The sequence below is a fragment of the Galeopterus variegatus genome, unplaced genomic scaffold, assembly GCF_000696425.1.
Source record: "Galeopterus variegatus unplaced genomic scaffold, G_variegatus-3.0.2 Scaffold3068, whole genome shotgun sequence".
Lineage (NCBI taxonomy): Eukaryota > Metazoa > Chordata > Mammalia > Dermoptera > Cynocephalidae > Galeopterus > Galeopterus variegatus.
The window spans coordinates 28275-47438 of NW_007729179.1; the positions used below are offsets into that span (position 1 = coordinate 28275).

At 60.0% G+C, this 19164-nt stretch overlaps 1 protein-coding gene and 1 pseudogene across 1 annotated transcript in view; one reads left to right on the forward strand and one right to left on the reverse strand.

Moving 5' to 3' along the window:
* Positions 1 to 17058, forward strand: part of KIAA1751 (KIAA1751 ortholog) — a 38402-nt gene extending 21344 nt beyond the window's left edge. The window contains exons 14-31 of the mRNA XM_008583876.1: positions 1317 to 1445; positions 2611 to 2698; positions 3455 to 3628; positions 4035 to 4168; positions 9798 to 10074; positions 11158 to 11256; positions 11774 to 11913; positions 12549 to 12683; positions 12823 to 12932; positions 13088 to 13143; positions 13248 to 13367; positions 13654 to 13809; positions 14699 to 14840; positions 14985 to 15139; positions 15398 to 15530; positions 15789 to 15949; positions 16241 to 16375; positions 16565 to 17058. Coding sequence (XP_008582098.1) covers positions 1317 to 1445; positions 2611 to 2698; positions 3455 to 3628; positions 4035 to 4168; positions 9798 to 10074; positions 11158 to 11256; positions 11774 to 11913; positions 12549 to 12683; positions 12823 to 12932; positions 13088 to 13143; positions 13248 to 13367; positions 13654 to 13809; positions 14699 to 14840; positions 14985 to 15139; positions 15398 to 15530; positions 15789 to 15949; positions 16241 to 16375; positions 16565 to 16660 — 2440 coding nt within the window. The 3' untranslated portion in view covers positions 16661 to 17058. The remainder of the gene's footprint in view (positions 1 to 1316; positions 1446 to 2610; positions 2699 to 3454; positions 3629 to 4034; positions 4169 to 9797; positions 10075 to 11157; positions 11257 to 11773; positions 11914 to 12548; positions 12684 to 12822; positions 12933 to 13087; positions 13144 to 13247; positions 13368 to 13653; positions 13810 to 14698; positions 14841 to 14984; positions 15140 to 15397; positions 15531 to 15788; positions 15950 to 16240; positions 16376 to 16564) is intronic.
* LOC103599720 lies at positions 4267 to 5540 on the reverse strand (annotated as a pseudogene).
* Positions 17059 to 19164: the final 2106 nt, after the last annotated feature.

A 19164-nucleotide genomic window follows, 5' to 3' on the forward strand; every position in this document is an offset into this window, starting at 1 on the left:
GTTTTGTTTAATGAGGCCAGTTTTAGGGACATGGGTGTAGCAAAGGTGTCAGTTCATGAAGACCCCTTGTCATAAGTGTCCAGGGAAGTCCACCAGCCAGCATGGGAAACAGAAGGCGTCAGGCTGGCCGCCGAGGGAGGGAGGGCACCGTCTAAGAACCCCAGGCAGCCGCCTTCCCCGTGGGGACTGGGGCACAGGGGGCACAGGGGGCCGGCTGGGCGTGGTGGGGGATGCACACTGTAGGGCCAGAGGCAGGTCACTGGTGGACGGAGACGGGGCTCCTGTGGCCCTGGTGGCCTCTAGTCAAAGAGCAAGAGAGCAGAGAGACTTTTACCCTCCTGTCCCCTCCTGGCCAGAGACCCTGTGGACTGTCCAGGGCGTCACGGGGCGGCTGTGTGCGCTCCTGGAACAGGAGGCTATTTCCCTCGGTGTCCATGGCTTCTGTTTCTGATTTGCTGTGGATGTGGCCTCAAGGCCGTGGCTGTGCAGAGGTGTGGGAGGTACTGGGCAGCAGACCCTGTCCAGCCATGGGACACACAGGGTCATTCAAAGCAATCTGAGACACCAGAATACTCTAGAAGTTTCTGGAAGCAGGTGGTGCAGGGAACAGGCCTGGGCCTGCCTTCTCTTCCTTCGGCGCAGGGATGCTTGCTCCTGTGTGGGTAGGGAGGACGGCCCTGGGGTGAGCAGAGGCTGCCCACTCAGAGCTGGGCGGGGAGCGTCAGGTGGAAGCAGGAGGCTCCAGGTGAGCCCTGCTGGAGGCTGTTGGCCGGCAACGCTGGAGGAGGCTGAGTGGGGGCGGCCCCCGGCGATGGCGAGGGGCAGGTCCTGGGCCACATGCTGTAGTCATTAACCAGGGCCCGGCCATCCTGTGGCCTCCCAGCGTCCTGGCTTGTGCTGCAGGGCGTGTGGACGTCCAGCCCCCGGGACCAGCCAGGACCAGCACCCCGGGCAGGAGGAGGGCAGCCCCCAGAAGGAGGGGTCCCTCCTCACATGCCCCCAGGCCCCTGCACCCAGCGGCTGCCTGGCAGTTCTCCCAGAAAACACTCCGCTTCTGAGAACTGATGAGGGCTATGCTTAAACTGCAGTGTAGTTATTTTTAAATATTCCTCATCAGATTTTATTTCAGAGAACCCACCCCTAACTAGCAGGGCTTTGAAGATTCTCTCGTGGGGAGGCACACGTGCCTGGCTCAGGCAATGTGCCCCAAGCTCCTGCTGATGGCTCGGCCGTCACAACTGTTTCCATAACTCATGTGACAAAGCACGCGTGGTCACGGCTTGAGCCCCCTGACCTGGTGCCGCGGTTGCCCGCAGGTCGAAAGTGGCGCTGCGCCTGCGGTTCGAGGTGTGCAGGGAGCTGAGGGGCCACATAGAGCTCCTGCCCGAGACCGGCTACATCCAGGCCTTGTCGTCCTACTCAGTGCAGCTCAAGTTCCTGCCCCGGTGAGTGCTGGGCTGGGGCCGGAGGGGGGCTCCGGAGGTGTGCCTCGTGCTGGTCACTCTGTCCCAGGAGCCCGTGACTGTCAGCGCCCCTGCTGCGGGGCACCTGCCTTGGCTCCTGCCCTGCCGTCTGCACGCGTGGTCCTTGGGAGAGCGTGATCCCGTCCGCCGTAACTCCCTGCGGTCCTGTGTCGGGCTCCGGCACACACTTAAACCTTGGCTCTTTACCTCCTTCTTGAGGCTGATTTCTCTATGAGGTGCCCCCATCACCTGGCTGTCCCCACATCCCTCCTGTTCCAGGCATCTTCTCAGGCTTCCTCGGAAGGTCCCCTAGTTTCTGCCTTTTGCCAGGTGGACTGTGATTATGTCCACTTCACGTTTTCTGGTGCTTTGGAAGCTACAAGTTCTGTCTTAAATTCTACTGCCGGCTGCCCCTCGAGCGGCCCTTAGCTCCTGCCACTTAGCCAGGGGCCAGGATTGGGACAACCAGCGGTTGGCAGAGCTTGTCCCAGGGAGGCGGGCACAGCGGGCTGGGATGGGCGGGGAGGAGATTCTGCCTTTGGCATCCAACCTCGAGGGTGGCGCTGAGGGGGTTCGATAAAGTCAGAGCCGCCCAGGCCAGCACTCGGGGTAAAGCGGATTTTCTCTTTCTCATTTGTATTTGTCCTGATATTTCTATAATGACACTAATTTCCTTCCGGTAATCAAAGATAAAAGTATTTTTTTAAGTGACTACGCCTTTCAAGGGGCTTTTTAGAATTCCTTTAAGTTACAAACTCCCTATCAATTTAAAACATGACTCTGGAATTTGCTTCTATTTATTTAAATACAATTGTTGAGAAACAAAGCATGTGTCCAGTCAGAGTGCACCTGTATCGCGCCCCTGCAGTGGTTTGCTGCTTGTAGAGACTCACCTCACATCTAGACACCTCGGAAACCCGCAAAGTGCACATGTCCCCCGTTGGCTCCACGCTGGCCCTACACCACGATGTGTATCACAAAGCTCTTATATTTCATATATTTGTAGCTCTTGCCTGATTTTTTTTTCAAATTTCTGGCTCCAGGGCAATCTTGCATGATTTAAGAGCACCACTTATATGTCAGTTTTACTGTCATTTCACAAAATAAAAAGAAGAAATTACATTCTGGTGTGTCCTGCCTCCTTCAGACTCTCCCTCCCGGAAGATGCAGGGAAGTATTTCGACAAGGAAAGCCGAATTCTGGAGGCCCCGATGACAATATGGGTGGCTGACCAGGTCTGTGCATGGCACTTCCCAGGAATGCTGGGTGCTGCTGGGGCACAAAGGGCTGTCCTGGGAGTCCGTACTCTGAGCCTAAGCGAGGGCCCCAAAAGGCAGGGCACCCGGTTCCAGAGCCCGTCCTCGCTTGCCTTCCAGTGCAGTGCCCAACGCCTGACCAGCAGGTCTGCTCCGGCCCACGTGGCCCCTGCCCAGGGCAAGGAAGAGAGGGTGCTCTTAGGCCAGAGAGAGGCCTCCGGGCCCTGTCTTAGGCCTGGCAGGAATGTCTCCCAGGCACCCAAGCACACACGTGTACATAAAAAGTGTGCTTCACACACTTAGGGCACATGTGTGCACACAGCCACATGTACACGTGCAAGCACACAGACACACAAGTGTGTATGTGTGTGCACACCCCCATGTGTACACACAGGCACATGTGCACACGGCACAGGAGCACACGTGAGCATGCACCATATACGCATGTAGACACATGCACACAGGAGCATACGTGTGCACGCCATCTGGACACGTAGACACACATGCAGGCACACTCCCACACTCTAGCTGGTCCCTCCTCCTTGGCACTCCTTGTAAGTCTGCTCCCACCCCCTCACATCAGGGGACTAAAGGGAAGTGGGTCTCATTAGAAGACAGACCCGCTGTGTCCCGTTGGCCACAGCTAGCAAGAACACTAGCACCTTTGTTATTTGGGGGAACATTTGTGCTAAACCACAAGCGGTGGGGAATGTGCTCTTGCCCTTTGTGCTTCAGATCAAGCCCGTGGGGTTCACCGTCCATGCCATCGTCACCACCTCAGACCTGGAGGTCAGCCCCTCGGAGCTGGACTTTGGCTACTGCACCATCTACGAGGCCATCAAGACCGAAGTCAGCCTCTACAACCACTCGCTCCTGCCCCAGGAGTTTGGCTTCGTCGGACTCCCCAAGGTAGCACGTGGTCAGGTCCCCAGCTCCTTCCTCTCAGCGTGTGCCTGTCCTTGTCCCTGCTGCCCCCTGCACTGGCCCCACTGCCCTCTGGTCCAGTGCTCCTCTCCCTTCCCTCCAGAACCTTCCCCGGCCAGGGCTGCCCCCCTGCCGACCCTGCACCTTCTCCCTCCCTCACACAGTCGCTCACACTCATGTCACAACATGCATGTTCACATGCAGACACTCACTCACCCCCGTGTTCACCTCTCACGCTTCGTGCTCACACTCATGCTCACAGTGACGTCCTCATGCACACTCACCTCTCACGCTTCGTGCTCACACTTAAACGCCCGCACTCGCCCCCATGCACGTGTGTCCGCACAGGACGCTCTTTCTCACTCGGCCGTGGGTGCTTTCTGTTTGCCAGTTTGTGGACATCCAGCCCAACGATGGGTTTGGGACAATCCTGCCTCTGGAAACTTTGCAGCTCGATGTGATCTTCCAGCCCACCAAGGCCAAGGAGTACAGCTTCGAGCTGATCTGCAAATCTGAGATTAACCGGTGAGCCTGCCAGGGCGAGGGGACACGAGCAGCCTGGAGCACCCAGCTCAGGGGGGGCAACCCTTCCCAGCCCCTCCATGCCCCACTGGCACCGGACCCTACCTGCCAGGCTGACCACAGGGCTGGGGGCACTGCCAGCTGCAGGAATCAGAGACCTGGGTACAGACAGGCCTGGAGTCCAGGTGGCCTTGCACTCTGGCCCACTCACCCTGCTGTGAGTGGGTGTGGATTTATATGGGTGTGCAAGCGTGTGTGTGTGAGTGCACTGAGAGTGTGTCGTGAGTGTGTGTGAAGATGTGAGTGTGCATGTGTGGTAGTGTGAGCCTGCATGGGTGTGCATGCATGAGTGCATGTGAGAGTTAAGGGCATGTGTGTGAGTGAGCATGTGTGTACATGCAAGCGAGTGTGCATGCATGTGAGAGCACCTGTGGCATCACCCGCAGGGGACGTGGGAAGGCTCTCCCGGCTCGCTCGTCACCCTGACGCAGCCAGAAGTGCACGCGTGCAAACGGCCACCGGGCACGGGGCCCCGTGAGCGTCGCACGGCTCCCCCGCGGCCTCCTGCTGAAGCCGCCTGGCTCGCAGCTCCTCCTGCCAACCTCTGCAGCCTTATCATTGACGACAGCACCACGGACCACTGGAAAGTGATATTCATTTTCCCCCTCGTCGCTTAATTCTGTCACATGTAATGTCACTAAATGAATGTCATCTTCTGTGGAATTCAGTGAGAAGCTGATGAGGAAGTTTTTGTGACAACCACCTATCGTCACAGACGCCTCCCCCGGGGTGCACTCCCAGCCGTCCACGCTGAGCATGGTCGGAAAAGGATTTTATGGAGTTCATGAGCAAAGGGACCTCAGCTTGGTGTCAGTTCCGTCACAATGTGTCAAGCAGGGAGCTCAATTATCTGTGTGCCTCAGGACCACAACGTGACAAGTGGCAGCATCATCAGAACCCAGCAGGAGACGGAGCCACCTCTGGGGAGGTCACCACAGGCTCTCTTTGCTAATCACTCAGAAGGCCCTAGGGTCCCACTTGCTGGACAGACGGACCTCTGAGAAGTCTGGCTCTTTCCTCCAGTGGCGGGTGGGCCATGCGAGGTGCCCAGCGGACTGTGACAGCCGGACCGCCCCCTCGACGAGCAGCGGTGCTGCAGAGGTGGCCACTGGGCGGGGGTGGCCCAGGGAGGGGGTGGCCTCCCCAGCCGGGGCCACCCACCGCCCACGCCCCTAGGGCTGCCTGTTTTTAACTTTATAAGAAACTGCCCACCTGCTTGCCCAGCAGTGGCTGGCCCGGTCCACATCCTCACCAGCACTTGGTGGCCACATTCTGTGCTGGCTGGAGGGGTCTTCCAGGAGGTGTGTGATGGCATCTCGTTGTGGCTCTAATTTGAATTTCCTTGATGACTAATGACGTTGAGCATCTTGCCATGTGCTTATGTGCCATGTGTATATCCTCTTTGGTGAAGGGTGTGCTTCTATCTTTTTCCAATTTTTAAAAAATGTTTTAATTGAGTTTTGAGAGCTTTTTATATATTCTGGTATAAGTCCTTTGGAGGGAGGAATTATTGTCAATTCTGCGTTTGAATCCTGTCTGATGCATTATTATTGCTAAAACTGTCACATCTTTGGCCAGTGAGAGCATCTTCAGGCTGGCTGCCGAGTCCTTGTGACACGGTCCTAGTGTCACCCTCCCCGTGTGACGAGCCATCTCAAGCTCTCTGGTGCGTTTCCAGCCTGGGACCTGGAGTTAGACGTTTCTCCATGCAGCCGTGGTTTCTTCTGGTGGGAAGTGGTGTTTAGTGACCCCAGTCTGGGTGCAAGGGAGCTCATGGTGCCATTGGCCTGACCATTGTCTGCAGGTCTCTTCAGTGGGCACAGCTGGGAGGTCACCTCCCTGAAGGGCTCACACTGAAGCTCCCAGTTCAAACTCAGGACAGCTTGTGTCTCGCATCTGGAGCTCCTGTGCCCCACACTCAGAACCTGATAAAACTTAAAACATCGTGTAATTATGCATCTGTTTATCCCACATTTCACACAAAACCTTTCTCATAAGAACAGAGCCCGCACACCACCGGTGATAGGTCGCAGAGAGCAATGTGACAGTGCTCGTGCCTGCCCTGCCTGTCCTCTCCTCACGCTCTCTGGTTGCACGGCGTCCGCTCCCAGAGCTGCAGCCACCGCCTACCAGGGCTCCTGTGCACCCCGGGCTTGGCCCGAGCTCTGCGAGTACCTGGCGCTCCCCACCAGGCCTTACGCCAGTGTCTCCAGTCATTTGGGCTGGTGGTCATTCTCTGTCACGGTCCTGGGGAATATGGAACAACACGCTGTCATTTCCTATGTGCTGGGGACAGCGTGCCTGAGCCTTTGGGCTTGAAATCTGGGTAGCTAAGAAAATGTTTCTTTCCTTGAGTATCTTAAATATATTAATTCGTTGTCTCCTGGTGTAAGGCATGTCTGTCAACGTTTGATGACAATCTTCCTTTTTGCCTGAATACCCAAGAGGTCTTTCTCTTTTTATTTAAAATCCAGTGATTGTTCAGGAGCACAGTGTGGCGTCGGTTGTCCTGGACGGACTCCCCTCGGCCTCTGCAGGGGCCTCCCGTTGTGCATATGACGGATTCTTGGCTGTTCTTCCACATTTGCCACTTTCTCTTAAGTCTTTTTCATCACACCTTTTTACTTTTTAAATGTTTCACTTTCGTATTTTCTCTCAAAGACGATCCTCTGGGTTCCTTCGTTCCGGGGTCCCTCCTGCTTTCCTGGGACATGTCCCTCTTTCCTGCCTGGTGACACGTCACTTCTTTGCTCCTGTGATTCTGATTTGTGTCTCTGTTTCACGTCTCGTATGATTTCTCAAGTCTTTTGAGCCGCGTTGGATTATCTCATTACACCGTTTGACTCTTTCCTAGACACTTGTCCCTGGTGTGTTTCGTCGTCTCTAGGAAGGACCTCCTCCTTATTTTCTTTTGTGTCACAGCAGCTGTATTGTGGTCTGGCCTTTTTCTGCTGCTCGTTCTCATGAGCCCCGATGTCTTCCGGCCTTCAGGCAGGGCCCGGTCTACGCGGCTCTCCGGGCCCCGCGGCCCCTTCAGCTTCTGTCTCTGCCGCCTCCACTCCCTCTTCTGTTTTCAGATAATCCGGGCGCTCAGACGACCCCCAGCACATACCCTGCGCCCAAAGCACAGATCTCATGTTGCTACCACTGTCGCCTCGGATTCCTCTTTGCTGCAGAAATAAACATCCACCCGCGGGAGGACCTGCCTCTGTCCTGCCCCTTCCCCAGAGCTGACCCCTCCCAGGAGCCGTCCAGGTCCCTCTCGGTTCCTGGTGTTGTACTTTCACTACGTATCTTCGCATCTATAAACTGTGCACACACACAGACGCATATGACGTGTGCACCTGGTACATGTGCGTGCACGCACGTGTGTGTCTGCAGCGTGTGTGCCTCAACATTTGCAGAGACGTAAGGTGACCGAGCGTGCCGCTGTGCCCGCCACCGTGGGGGTTCCTGGGCCTGGCGTCTTTGAGAGCTGAGACCAGGAGAAGCCCAGGCAGATCCAGTGGCACCGTACTCCGTGTATTGATCTACATTTTGCTTGTTCTCCCCCAGCCATGTGTATTTTTGAGACTGGCCTGTGCTGGCACATCTAAGGGTTCCATTCTGGACATGTTAAGTTTGCCTGTGAATCATCAAAAGCGGTGCTTAGTGGGAAGTTCTTAGCTCTAAGTTAATACACCAGAAAGGAGAGTTTGAACGATAACCTAAGCTTCCTTTTGAAAGATTAGAAAAAGAGCACAGGAAACTAGAATCAGAGAAACTAGAAGCAAAACACCATAAAGACAGGAGGGAAAATCAATGAAATAGAAATCAAATATTCCACAGAGAAAGACAACAAAAGAGGCTTTTGAAATAAAAATTAGTAAAATGTATTACTCCTCACAAGACCAACCCAAATAAAAAGAGAGGGATCCAAGCTGTCAGTGTCAGGACACCACCACAGACCCTGCAAACATCAGACAGACGAGAAGAGAACGTTACGAACAACTTCACGCCAGTGAACTTGACAATTTGAATGAAACAAATTCCTCAAAACGTGCAACTTAACAAAACTAACACAAGAAAAAAACCAGAAAATCTGAATAGCTGAACAACTATTAAGGAAATCAAATCCAAAATTCAAATGCATCCCACAATAAAAAACCCAGATGATTTCGCCAATGAATTCTTCTAAACATTTAAAGAGAAGATAATGCTGATCTTCCATAAATCTCCCAGAACAGACAAAAAGAACTTGCCCACTGGTCAGGGGACCAGTATAACCCGGGGCTGAGCTGCAGCTCCAGCCACTTGGACCACACAGCCTGGGGGCAGGAGTGACCTCCAGAGTGTCCCAGAGCAGGGGTGCGGAGCCCGGAGGACAGCAGCACCCGCTCCGCCTGGCCCGCTCCCTGGGCCCAGAGCCCCGTGGCGACAGGAGCGCAAAAGCGAAGGCGACGTTTGCTGCCCGGGGGTGAGGGCAGGCGTGTTTTGACCGGGAGGACCGGATGTGCCTCTGAGGTTAGATGGAGAATATTTTCCGCACATTGAATGAGCAAATCTTTACCTCAGAGGATTTTGCAGGGGAAGAAACACTTCAAGGCACATGCTGAGATGAAAGCATTTTTTCGGCACCTGTGGTGTCGGCGACGTGTGCTGGGCTGGACAGCAAACACCAGCCCAGCCGTCTCTTGAGGGCCTGGGCTGAACTGGTGCCTCGGACTCATGAGGATGACAGCACCTGGCGAGCATCAGGAGGGCCTCGGGGATACGACCCTGTGGTCCGACGAACGATCCTGCTTGTCAGGGCTTCGTTCTTCCCCGGCAATGGAAAGGACATCCCGGGTGACTTTCCAGAGGTAGACTGTTAACAGTAATGTTGCAAGATGCGCTACCGCGCGAACTTTTGGCATATGAAGAAAAGGAATTCAAAGAATTGAGTGATGCTGGGGAGCAGCGTCCATGGAAACGAGAAGCCCTGGTCACTGGTGACAAGTCCCTCACCCGTGACCCCTGAACCACCTGAGGACGACGACTCCGTCCATCCTTATAACACTTCCAACATGTTACTTTTCCTATGTAACGACTATCACATTTACACAGTTGTGTTTTTATCAGTTCATTGGGTGATTGATAATACCGTCAATGACATCTCCACCCAGAAGTAATTTTCTACCCTTTAGAGCCTGAGGTCACAGGACATAGAATAGCCGTTGGAACCTCTCAACATACGCACGCATCTTTGTTACACACACGTGTGCCGGGCCAATCAGTGTCATCCTTAAAGCGTAGAAATATATGTATTTCTGTCTTTCTTTTAACAGAGGGTGGCGGGAACCAACCGGCTGTAATAGTGGATCCCTATGCTTACGTTTAAAGAGCGATTTTTCCATTTTATTTTTCAAATGTCAACAGTATTTAACCAAATAATGCAGAAACTACCCCTGTGCAGCTGTCTGGACTTGCGGTTGCCTCAAATGCTCACGGGGAGACACAGCATTGGCAGCGTTCACCCGTGGGACAGTGAGCGCCGTGACGGGGCCCTAAGGAGTCCTGCGTCCGGCTGAATGCCACCCCCGGTCGCTTCCAGGTGCTTCAAGCTGTCTTGCCGGGCCGTGGCTGTCCACCCGCCCCTGGAGCTGTCCCACTACCAGATCAAGTTTGCGGCCACTGCCTTGTACAGCACCTCCGTGGCCACGCTGTACGTGGTCACCTCACAACTGAGCGTGAACTCGCTGACCCGCTCCGTGCCACGCATGGGCTTGGAGGACACCTCCCTGGTGGGGCCGGCGTCTTTCGAGTTCCTGCTACCCCCGGACTCGCCCATCACCATCTCACCGTCAGTGGGGACCGTGCTGCCGGGGAAGGTGGGTGCAGGTCCCACGGGCGACCTGGGAGGTGGGACCTCCAGACCACCCTGCCCAGGGGTCCCATGCCCCTGAAATGCAGGGAGCACCCCGGGGGCTGAGCCAGCAGGCGCCTGGCTGGGGGCTCCCGGTGTTCAGACCGAGGAAGGGTGTGCCGACCCCTGAACCAGCTGCACATCGACCTCACAGCGAGGCCACCAGCACCTCCTCGCACAGAGTGAGGGTGTCGTTGGTCCACTTCATCCACTGCCCCCACCCAGCTTCTCCTGATAGAGCAGAAAGGGCCCGGGCCTGGAAGGCAGAGCCCAGCCCTCCTGGGCACGTCCGTTACCGCCCTCTCTGAGCTTAACTCCTTACTCTCAAAAGTTAGGGGTAAGGGGCTGGCTGGTTAGCTCAGCTGGTTAGAGCACAGCCTTGTAACACCGGGCTCAAAGCCTTGGATCCCCATATAGACCAGCAGCCTAAGAAGCAAACAAAAGTTAGGGGTGACGGCCACTCTGAGGGGTGCTGAGAGGACTACGTGAGAACAGACACAGGAGGTGGGGGGCGCCCAGCCTCCGGGAGGGCTTCGGTGCATGCCTGGCATTAAATTCAGCAAACGCTACTCAAGCACCCCTTCTCGTCTGCACAAGGGGCAGTGCTTTGCTGGCTGTCCCCCTCCCCTCTGCTCCCGCCTCCTCCTCTCCCACTTCCTCTCTCCCCCCACGTCACCATCACCGTCACCGCCAGCTTCACCGTGCTGAGCCCTCCGCCCTGAAACCCAGTGCTGAAAAGGAAGGTTCATTTCTCGCTCCTGCCTCACCGGCAGCGGGAGGGGTCCTGGCCCATGAAGGGCCCTGCTCTCAGCGCCTCCCGTCCCAGGGACCCCCACCCCACCTTCCTGGGGACAGTAGCCAGGAAGAGCCTTCTAGGCTGAAATCCCAAAGAAGAGCTGACCTTGACGAGAATCCAGGGGCCAGGGTAGAGCAGGCGCTGAGGAGCGCAGGGCTCCAGCAAGGGCCACCGCTGCCTTCTGGGCTCCAGGGGGTGGCAGGAGGTGGTGGCCCCAGCACCCAGGGCTGCCCTGCCCTGCTCTCCCCACAGAAGTGCCTGGTCCAGGTGGCCTTCCGGCCCGTGCTGCCCGAAGAGCTTATCCGCCAGGAGGCCCTCCGGACCCTGAACAAGAACATGGAGGCCGAGTCGGTGCGTGGGCGCCGGGCGGGGGGCTGGGGCCTGCGGGCGTCTAGCGCTGCGGGCTCGCGGCCCCGGAGGGCGAGGCCGCCAGGCAGGCCCTGGCCCAGTGCTGTCCCTCAGCCTCACAAGCCGGCTCGGGAGGGAGGCTGGGGAAGGCACCGGGCCAGTATCCCGATTCTGGCAGATTCTTCACCCCTTTTTGTGCCTCGGTTTCCCCGTGGCTGACGGCAGACACTGGAGTTGGTGAGCAGCCCTGTGGGGGTCTCTACTGGGGCCTCACGTGGCCTCCGGATGCCTGTCTGTCTGTAGCTCTTCACCCCTGTGCACCTGCCGTCTGTCTCTCTCAGGGACCGGTTGGTATCTGGGTCCCATGCGTGTGAGCCCGCGGCTCCCACGGTGGCTGCACTGCACCTGGCCCGGGCCTGCTAGGCTGTGCCCTGGGGGAGCCGCGGGGGGCGGCACGATGCCTGCTGCGCTGAGGACGGAGCTCACGGGACAGCTCCACAGCCTGCCGCTCCCCCTACAGTTCCGAAAAGACACGGCCACCCAGAGGAAGGACCGGCAGAGACAGTCCCTCTTCACGATTCGACTGCACAACCAGGACCAGTCATTCCGGGTCTCCACCCCTCACACCCTAGACCTTCAGAAACAGGAGCTCAAGGCCAGGTGGGCCCGGGAGAGGGCTGCTCTCCAGGCCCCTCTGATGGGACCCACCTGGCCCCAGTGAAGACTGTCCCCACAGACTGCCTGGAGCACAGCTGCATTGGCCCATGTGGCTGGAAGTCCAGGGCTGGTCTGGATCCAGACACTGTCTTCCTGGGCACCTGCCCACTCCACTCCCCTGGGCCTGATTTCCCTCCCTGCACGGGCTCGGGGACAGGCTGCTGCCCCTGATGCCAGCCTTCCTGGTGTGCAGGATGAGCCCCAGGAAACCTCCAATGGGCTTGGGTTCCTCGCTGGCCCTGGACCTTCCCTGCAGCCCCAGGGACATGGCACTCTAGTTAGGTGCTGAAGACACCTCCCCCCACCTCCCCTCTCATGGCTGACCAGGACCCTGGAGCGGGGAGGGGCCCCCACAGGAACCAGAGAAGGGGGAGAAAGCCCAGGGTGGCCCCAGTCTGCTGCCCCTTACCCCTCTGGCCTTCCCCAGAGAGGCCACTCTGAGCCCAGGGCCCTTGGGAGCAGGAGTGGCCCTGTGGGCTGCACACTGGAGAGCCCAGAGCAGACCTAGGAGGCTGGGCCGAGCCGTGGGTGGGCGTCAGGGGAAGGGGTGCAAGTGCGTTTTGCTGGCTTCCTCCCAGCTACGATGAGGACCAAACGGCACAGGCGGCCCTGGTCAGAGCTTTCCAGGGGAAGTTTGACAAGTTTGTGGTCCCTTGTGTTGTGGCCACTGGTGACATCAAAGACAGGAAGAGATTGGAACCTCTGAGCTTCAGGTGCGCGATGCTCTGGCCACGATGGGGTGTGGTTGGCCTCAAACTAGCTGTCCCTCGTCTGCTACTGACCAGATCTGGGAGCTGGGTGGGCACAGGGCTGCCCAGCTCTGCCTTCAGTGTGCCCTTCCCCTGCCCCCAGCCCCCACAACACCTTGTACCTGGAGCTGTGGTGTCCAGCGGTGGCACCGTCTGTCATGGTGACATCTGACAGAGGCAAGACCATCTGCAACTTTGGAGATGTCGCCGTAGGTGCGTCCTGAGTGGGCCCAGACACTCAGCTCCCCCCGACACACCCCTACCCCAGGGACCTAGGCACACCCAAGACACCACCAGTTCCCACACCCTAACGCAGGGCAGGGTGCTCCTTGGGGCCTAGGGACTATGACCTGACTCCCCCATTTCAGGACACTGCAGCATCAAGAAAGTCTCCATCCAGAACATCTCTGCTGAGGATCTCTCTGTATCCTTGTCCACAGGCAGCCCGGGGGGTGGGCGGGGGCCTGCTGAGGGGCTGCGGCCAGGCCCATACAGGTCAGTCCCCCCTCCTTCACACCGGGCCCCCAGGTGGAGTTCTCCGTGCTGAACCCCAACGGCCCCTTCCTCCTGCGGAACCCCTCCGGCCAGCTGCACGCGGGCGAGACCCAGGTCCTGGTTCTGTCCTTCTCTCCACACGACAGCATCCTGGTGAGTCCCAGCTCTCCCCGGGGCGATGCTGAGCCTTGGCCTGCCCGTACTGCAGAACCAGGGTGTTGGCCATGGGCAGACACCGCCGTGTGCGCAGGCCCAGGCCTGACCGCAGGGTCTGCTGGCAGCCTGTCCTCGGGTTCTTGCTCTCACTGGCAAGTAAGAGGGGGCAGGCAGCTCCAAGCTGTCTCAGCTCCTGCACAACATGACCAACTGCTCTTAGGACGGAGGTCCCACGTGCCTCTGACAGACGTCTGCACCTCACTAGGGGACATGGTCTCCTTAGGCTCAAGAAACGCTGGACATCATCACCAAAAGAGGCACGCTCACCCTCACCCTCGTGGGCACCGGCGTGGCATCCACGATCACGTGCTCCATTGAAGGCGACGTCCTCAACATGGGCTACGTGATTGCCCGGGAATCTGTCTCCTCAAGCTTCAAGGTGAAGCACATGGTGGGCCCTGGTGCCGCCCCAGCCTCCCTGCAGAGGGCGGGGGTTCCCACCTGGGGAGGGGTCAGCCCGCCTTTCCAAGCGCCCAGCTGGAGCCAGTGGAGGTGCAGATTGTCCCCACCCCCTCCTCCAGCAGCTTCCACCTCCGCTGGCCTCTCCAGCAGGGGGTACAGGGTCTCTGTTTCCAGAAAGGCTGAGGATGCCCCCTCCCCTCCAGCCCTCGGCCTCCCTGGCCCCCTCAGGGCCCCTCGTCCTTCTGCCATGGGCCCCACACAGAGCCCCCTGCCAGTCCCTCTCCTGCTCTGCTGCCTCAACACTCACTCCTCTGGAGCTCAACCCAGGCACCCCTGGGGTGGGCAAGGGTTTGCAGTCTCTGTGGCGAGGCCACACTGCCCGGGCGTGACGGTGGGCCTGGCTCCCGGTACCCCTCCGTCTGAGGGACGCACCAGTCTTGGCACCCGCCTGCTTCCGTCGCTGGCTTAGGTCGGGTCCTGGAAGCAGAGCCCAGGACGGGGCTGTATTGAGGGGGGGCTCTCTCTGGACAGGGGGTAGGGTGGGGAAGGAACTGGGCCAGGATGCAGGTTTAGCTGGACCGAGCTGGAGCCTGACTTCTAAGGAGCTCCGGAGGACAGACGGCAGCACCGAGCTGCCCACACACGCTAGGCAGGGAACAGGGTGGAGGCCAGGGGGGACGAGAGGTGGGCACCAGCAGCTCAGCAAGCTGCCACGAGCACTGGCGCCCCTCCCTGCTGCAGACGCGGCAGGTGGAGCCTGGAGGCCCCGTGGCCCCAGGTCCCGGCCGATGTGACAGCAGCAGGCGGCCGAGTCCCGGGCGCGGGCAGCAGGCCGGCCCTGACGGGCGGACGCGGGCTCTCTGCAGCTGCACAACAGCTCCCGGCTGCCGGTCGAGTTCTCCGTGCGGCTGGACAGCCTCTCCAGCGCGGGGGCCGAGCGCCGCCAGCAGCTGCCCCGCTTCCTGGCCTCGCCCCTCGCCTCGGCCGCCCAGAGGACCGAGGTGGTCGGTGAGCTGGCGGGGGCCGGCGGGTGGACCACGGGGCAGGTGGGGCGCGGGGCTCGCGGGCGGGCGTGGAGCTGGACGGAGCGGGGCTGGGGGCAGGGGGTTGGGGTGCGGGGTGCAGGGCTCCGCCACGGCCGCCGGTCCCCAGGCACACAGAACCACGGCGGCCAGAGCGTGTTCAGCGTGGTCCCGGTCCACGGCGTCCTGGAGCCCGGGAGGGCGCAGGAGTTCACCGTGACCTTCAGCCCGGACCACGAGAGCCTGTACTTCTCCGACCGGCTCCAGGTCGTGCTTTTCAAAAAGGTGCGGCCCCAGGACTGCAGCCCCGGCCGCGGCCCGGCCCCTTCCCGCACTGCCCCGCTGTGAAGGCCCGAGCAGCCGGCGGCCCTGCGGGCACCGTGCCTGGGGGCTCTGCGCTGTGTTCGCGGGTGTTAGGGATCGTCCCTAGAGAAGCCACCGTCCAGAGTCCTGCGGGATTCTCACCCAGCCCTGCCCCCTCCCGGAGCCAGCCCCACCAGCCACCGAGCCTCCGGGACAAGCCTGCTGCCCTTCGGTCCCCAGAAAATCTCCCACCAGATCCTCCTGAAGGGTGCCGCCCGGGAGCACGGCATGTTTGTGGAGGGTGGAGACCCCCTCGACGTGCCCGTGGAGTCTCTGGCTGTTACCCCTGCCGTGGACTCAGAGCACAGAGAGGGTGAGACCCCCCCACCAGGGTGGGAGCCCAGCATTGGGGAGCAGTTAGAGGACCCCCTGGCCCCGTTAGCCCACAAGTGGGTGCCCCCAGACCCAGCAGAATAGGGCAGGGGTTCCCAACCCCCCACCCCCAGAGCCAGGCAGGATGGCCTCTGCAAACCAGAATTTTCGGGAGCATTCCAGCTCCACCCTCAGACCCTGTTCCTCAGCCTGACCCCGGACAACTCCTCTCACTCCCCCGGCCATACCCTCCACCCAGCCAGCTCCCGGCCAGCCCCTCTCTCTCCAGAAGCTGAGGAGATGAAGCCCATCCTGGTGACCCTGGACTATGTCCAGTTTGACACAGACACACCAGCCCCACCTGCCACCCGAGAGCTGCGGGTGGGCTGTATACGGACCACCCAGCTGTCTCCAAAGAAGGTGGGCACATCACTGCCTCTCGTGGCACCCTGGCAGCCTCCTCGGCCTCCCTGCACTGGGCAGCCCTGGCCCCTCCTGGACTGCCCCTCACTGGGCTTGCCTGGGACTTCCTGCAGCAAGTGTGGGGTGGCTGGTCTGGGGTGGCAAGCAAGTGTGGGGTGGACTGTGGGGTGGCAGCCTGCTGGTCAGAGCTGAGAGGGTGGGTGGAGTTGGGCATCCTCACCCCCTACCAGTCCTCCTCTCCTGGGAGCAGTGCCTGGCCCCCAGCCCCAACAGCCCCAATGCCCACAGACAGTCGAGTTCAGCCTGGACAGCCTCCCGTCCCTGCAGCACAAGGGATTCTCCATCGAGCCCTCCAGGGGTTCCGTGGAGCGCGGCCAGACCAAAACCATCAGCATCTCCTGGGTACCACCTGCCGACTTTGATGTAGGTGCCTGCAGGCTCCAGGCTCCAGCCAAAAGCTGGGCAGGATGACACCACTGCCCCACCTCAGGGAGGGGGTGGCTGTGGAGAGCCCTGGGGTTGAGGTGGGCAATGCATCGGGAACGACGATGGATCTGCCCGGGGTGCCTGTTGGCTGAGGATCCCCTTCCTCCGTCCCTTCCTCCATTCCAGCCGGACCATCCACTCATGGTGTCAGCCCTGCTGCAGCTCAGGGGGGATGTGAAGGAGACCTACAAGGTCATCTTTATAGCCCAGGTGGTGACCTGAGGCTACAGCAGCCTCCCCACAGAGCCCCCCCAGACGTTCCTGCCCATCCTCAAAGCCCACTGCAAGCGTGAAACTGGCCAGACCTTGCCCAGGGGCCTGAGACCTGGGCATCCCCTGCTGGGCAAGTTCAAGTGGACAGCCCTCTGCATGGCCCATAGCCAGGGGCCCCTGTCCCATGGACGCTTCCCTTCCTGATGCCCTGGACACAGCGAGCCCAGGGTCAGAGCACCCCCTTTCCTGGACCCCACACTCAGAACCAGCAATAAAGCTAGTCCAGGCAACAGTCTGTCCCTATCCTGAGCCCCTGGGAGCCCCCAGCCCCACCAGCACCCTCCCAGCCTTTAGAGGCCCCAGGGAGAGCTGCCCACACAGGCCTGTCAATAAACTCTGAGACAATACGTGGAGGCTACAGCGTGGTGCCGGTGAGTTCCTCGCCAGGGAGAGCACAGAATGAGAGGTGGGGACAGAGCTCTGGGGGTGCAGGCCCAGGGAGGAGGGGCATGGGGCTCCAAAGCCCCGAGCCCCTCAGGCCTCACAGTTCCTCCCAAGTTCCAAGACCCCTGATGATCCCAAGCAAGGAGTGAGGAAAGGCTGGGCACCCAGCTCACGCATATGCTGCCCTCAGAGCCCAGCCAGGGTCCAGGGTGAGGCCCAGCTGCTGGCTTTGGGTTTCCACTTGTCTGAAGTAAGTCTGGGCTTGGCTTTCTTGGCTCTGACCCTCCCTTCAAGGGAGAAGCCCTTGACCAGCCTGTGAGAAGCTCCTGTGAGTTCAGAATGCTGCCTGTTCCCCAACCCCACTGCGTCGCCAGCTCCTACCCTCTGAAGTGTGGTTTGTTGGACACCGGCCATCCCCACAGAGCCCACCCAGCCTGGCCCTCCTGTCACAGCACAGCACACCCCTCCCGGCAAGGCAGGGGTGGAGGGGTGGTACAGCTGGTGCTTTCCTGGGAACAGGCCTCAGTGCCCTTAGTGCCTAGAAGCCTGCCATTGCCCTCAACTTGCAGCCAGTGACATTGACCCTGGAACAGCATTTTGCAGGACTTCTAACCAGTGGGCCTTGGAGGGAGCAGACCCAGATCTCTTGCTGCCTCCACTGGGGCTGCCCAGCCATGGCCCAAGTTTGCTTCCTTGACAGGTGGGAGAAGAAGGCAGGGTCCACCAGGCCCAGGCCTCGGGAGGAGGTGCTCCCTGGAGGGCATCGTCCCCCGGGCAGGCCACTCTCTTCTATGCCCTGGCCTGGCTCCCCAGCTGGCAGGCCCATGGTAATCAGTGGCCGAGGCCCTGCCTAGATCCTACACGAAGGCCGAGACTTCCCCTTTCTGAACTCCAAACTCTGGCCCCAGGCGTCAGGCTGAATTTGTGTCCACCCATTCCTTCCTCCCACTCCTGTGCTGGGCCTCCAAGACTAAGCACAGTCAAGGCAGGAGGAGGGAGCATGGCCAGGAGCCAAGCTCGGCTGGAGCTCAGTGGGCAAGAAGGGCCCTTGGGGGCCAGCACAAGGCCCCAGAGGTGCAGGACAGCTTCAGGCAGAGACCGGATGGTGGAGGGAGCAGTGAGGTCGAGGAGCAGGTGCTGGGCAGAAGAGCCAAGCAGAAGAGGCCCCGGCCTCAAGGGGTGGGATCACTTCCCTTCCAGTGGGGGACACAGGTGCAGACACCTACACACATAGAGTAAGTCCTAAGTGCAGTAAAGAAAGGCAGACAGGCACCGGCGGGAGCTCCTCCACCCTCCCCTGGACAGACTACCCTGCCCCTTGCCTGGCCTGACCAGACGTGCTGCTGGTCCCACAGGGAGCAGAGGGCAGAGCCAGACTAACAGGGCACCTAGCCTGAGGGAGGGGTCACGGTCAGAGGTCCTCTTGGAAGAAATGGCCCCCCGCCCTCGCCCGCAGCATGAACACAGGCATCCCCAGGCTGAGGAGAGGAAGCTGGTTCCCAAGGTTGGGCACGGTCTTTAAGGCCAAGTGCTTCTGGAAAGTGGGCTGCATCCCAGAGCCTCGCTGGCCCTGAGCCAGAGGCGGGCTCCAGCCCGGTGGGCGGGGAAATCCGCCCCCAGGCACACCTGCAGCGTGGTGCAGGTAAGTGGTCTCGGACAACGCGCTTGAAACGCCCGGGTCTTGCCGGTGGAACCCTCCAAATTCCCTCGAGCTCTGTGACGTGTGCGAGGTTTCATCCCCGTGGTCCTCGGGGCCATCCTGGGAGGCCGTGTGGCCCGACCACAATTTTCCAGGCGAGCCCCCGAGGGGACGCCCAGGCCACGCCCACTCCAGCTGTAGGACAGGCCCTGCCCCTCCCAGGTCCCCAGCCGGCGACCCTGGGCCAGCGCGGCGGGCGGGGCGGTGCATCTGAGGGCGGAGCATTCGGAGGGCAGGGCCGGAAGTGGGCGTGGCCGGGGCGGGACTGCCATTGGGCGGGGCCTCAGGGCCGGGCTTCCTGCGAATGAGGCCTCCGAGGGGCGGGGCTCGGGGGCAGGGCCTCGGCGGGAGGGACTCGGGGCGGGGCTCG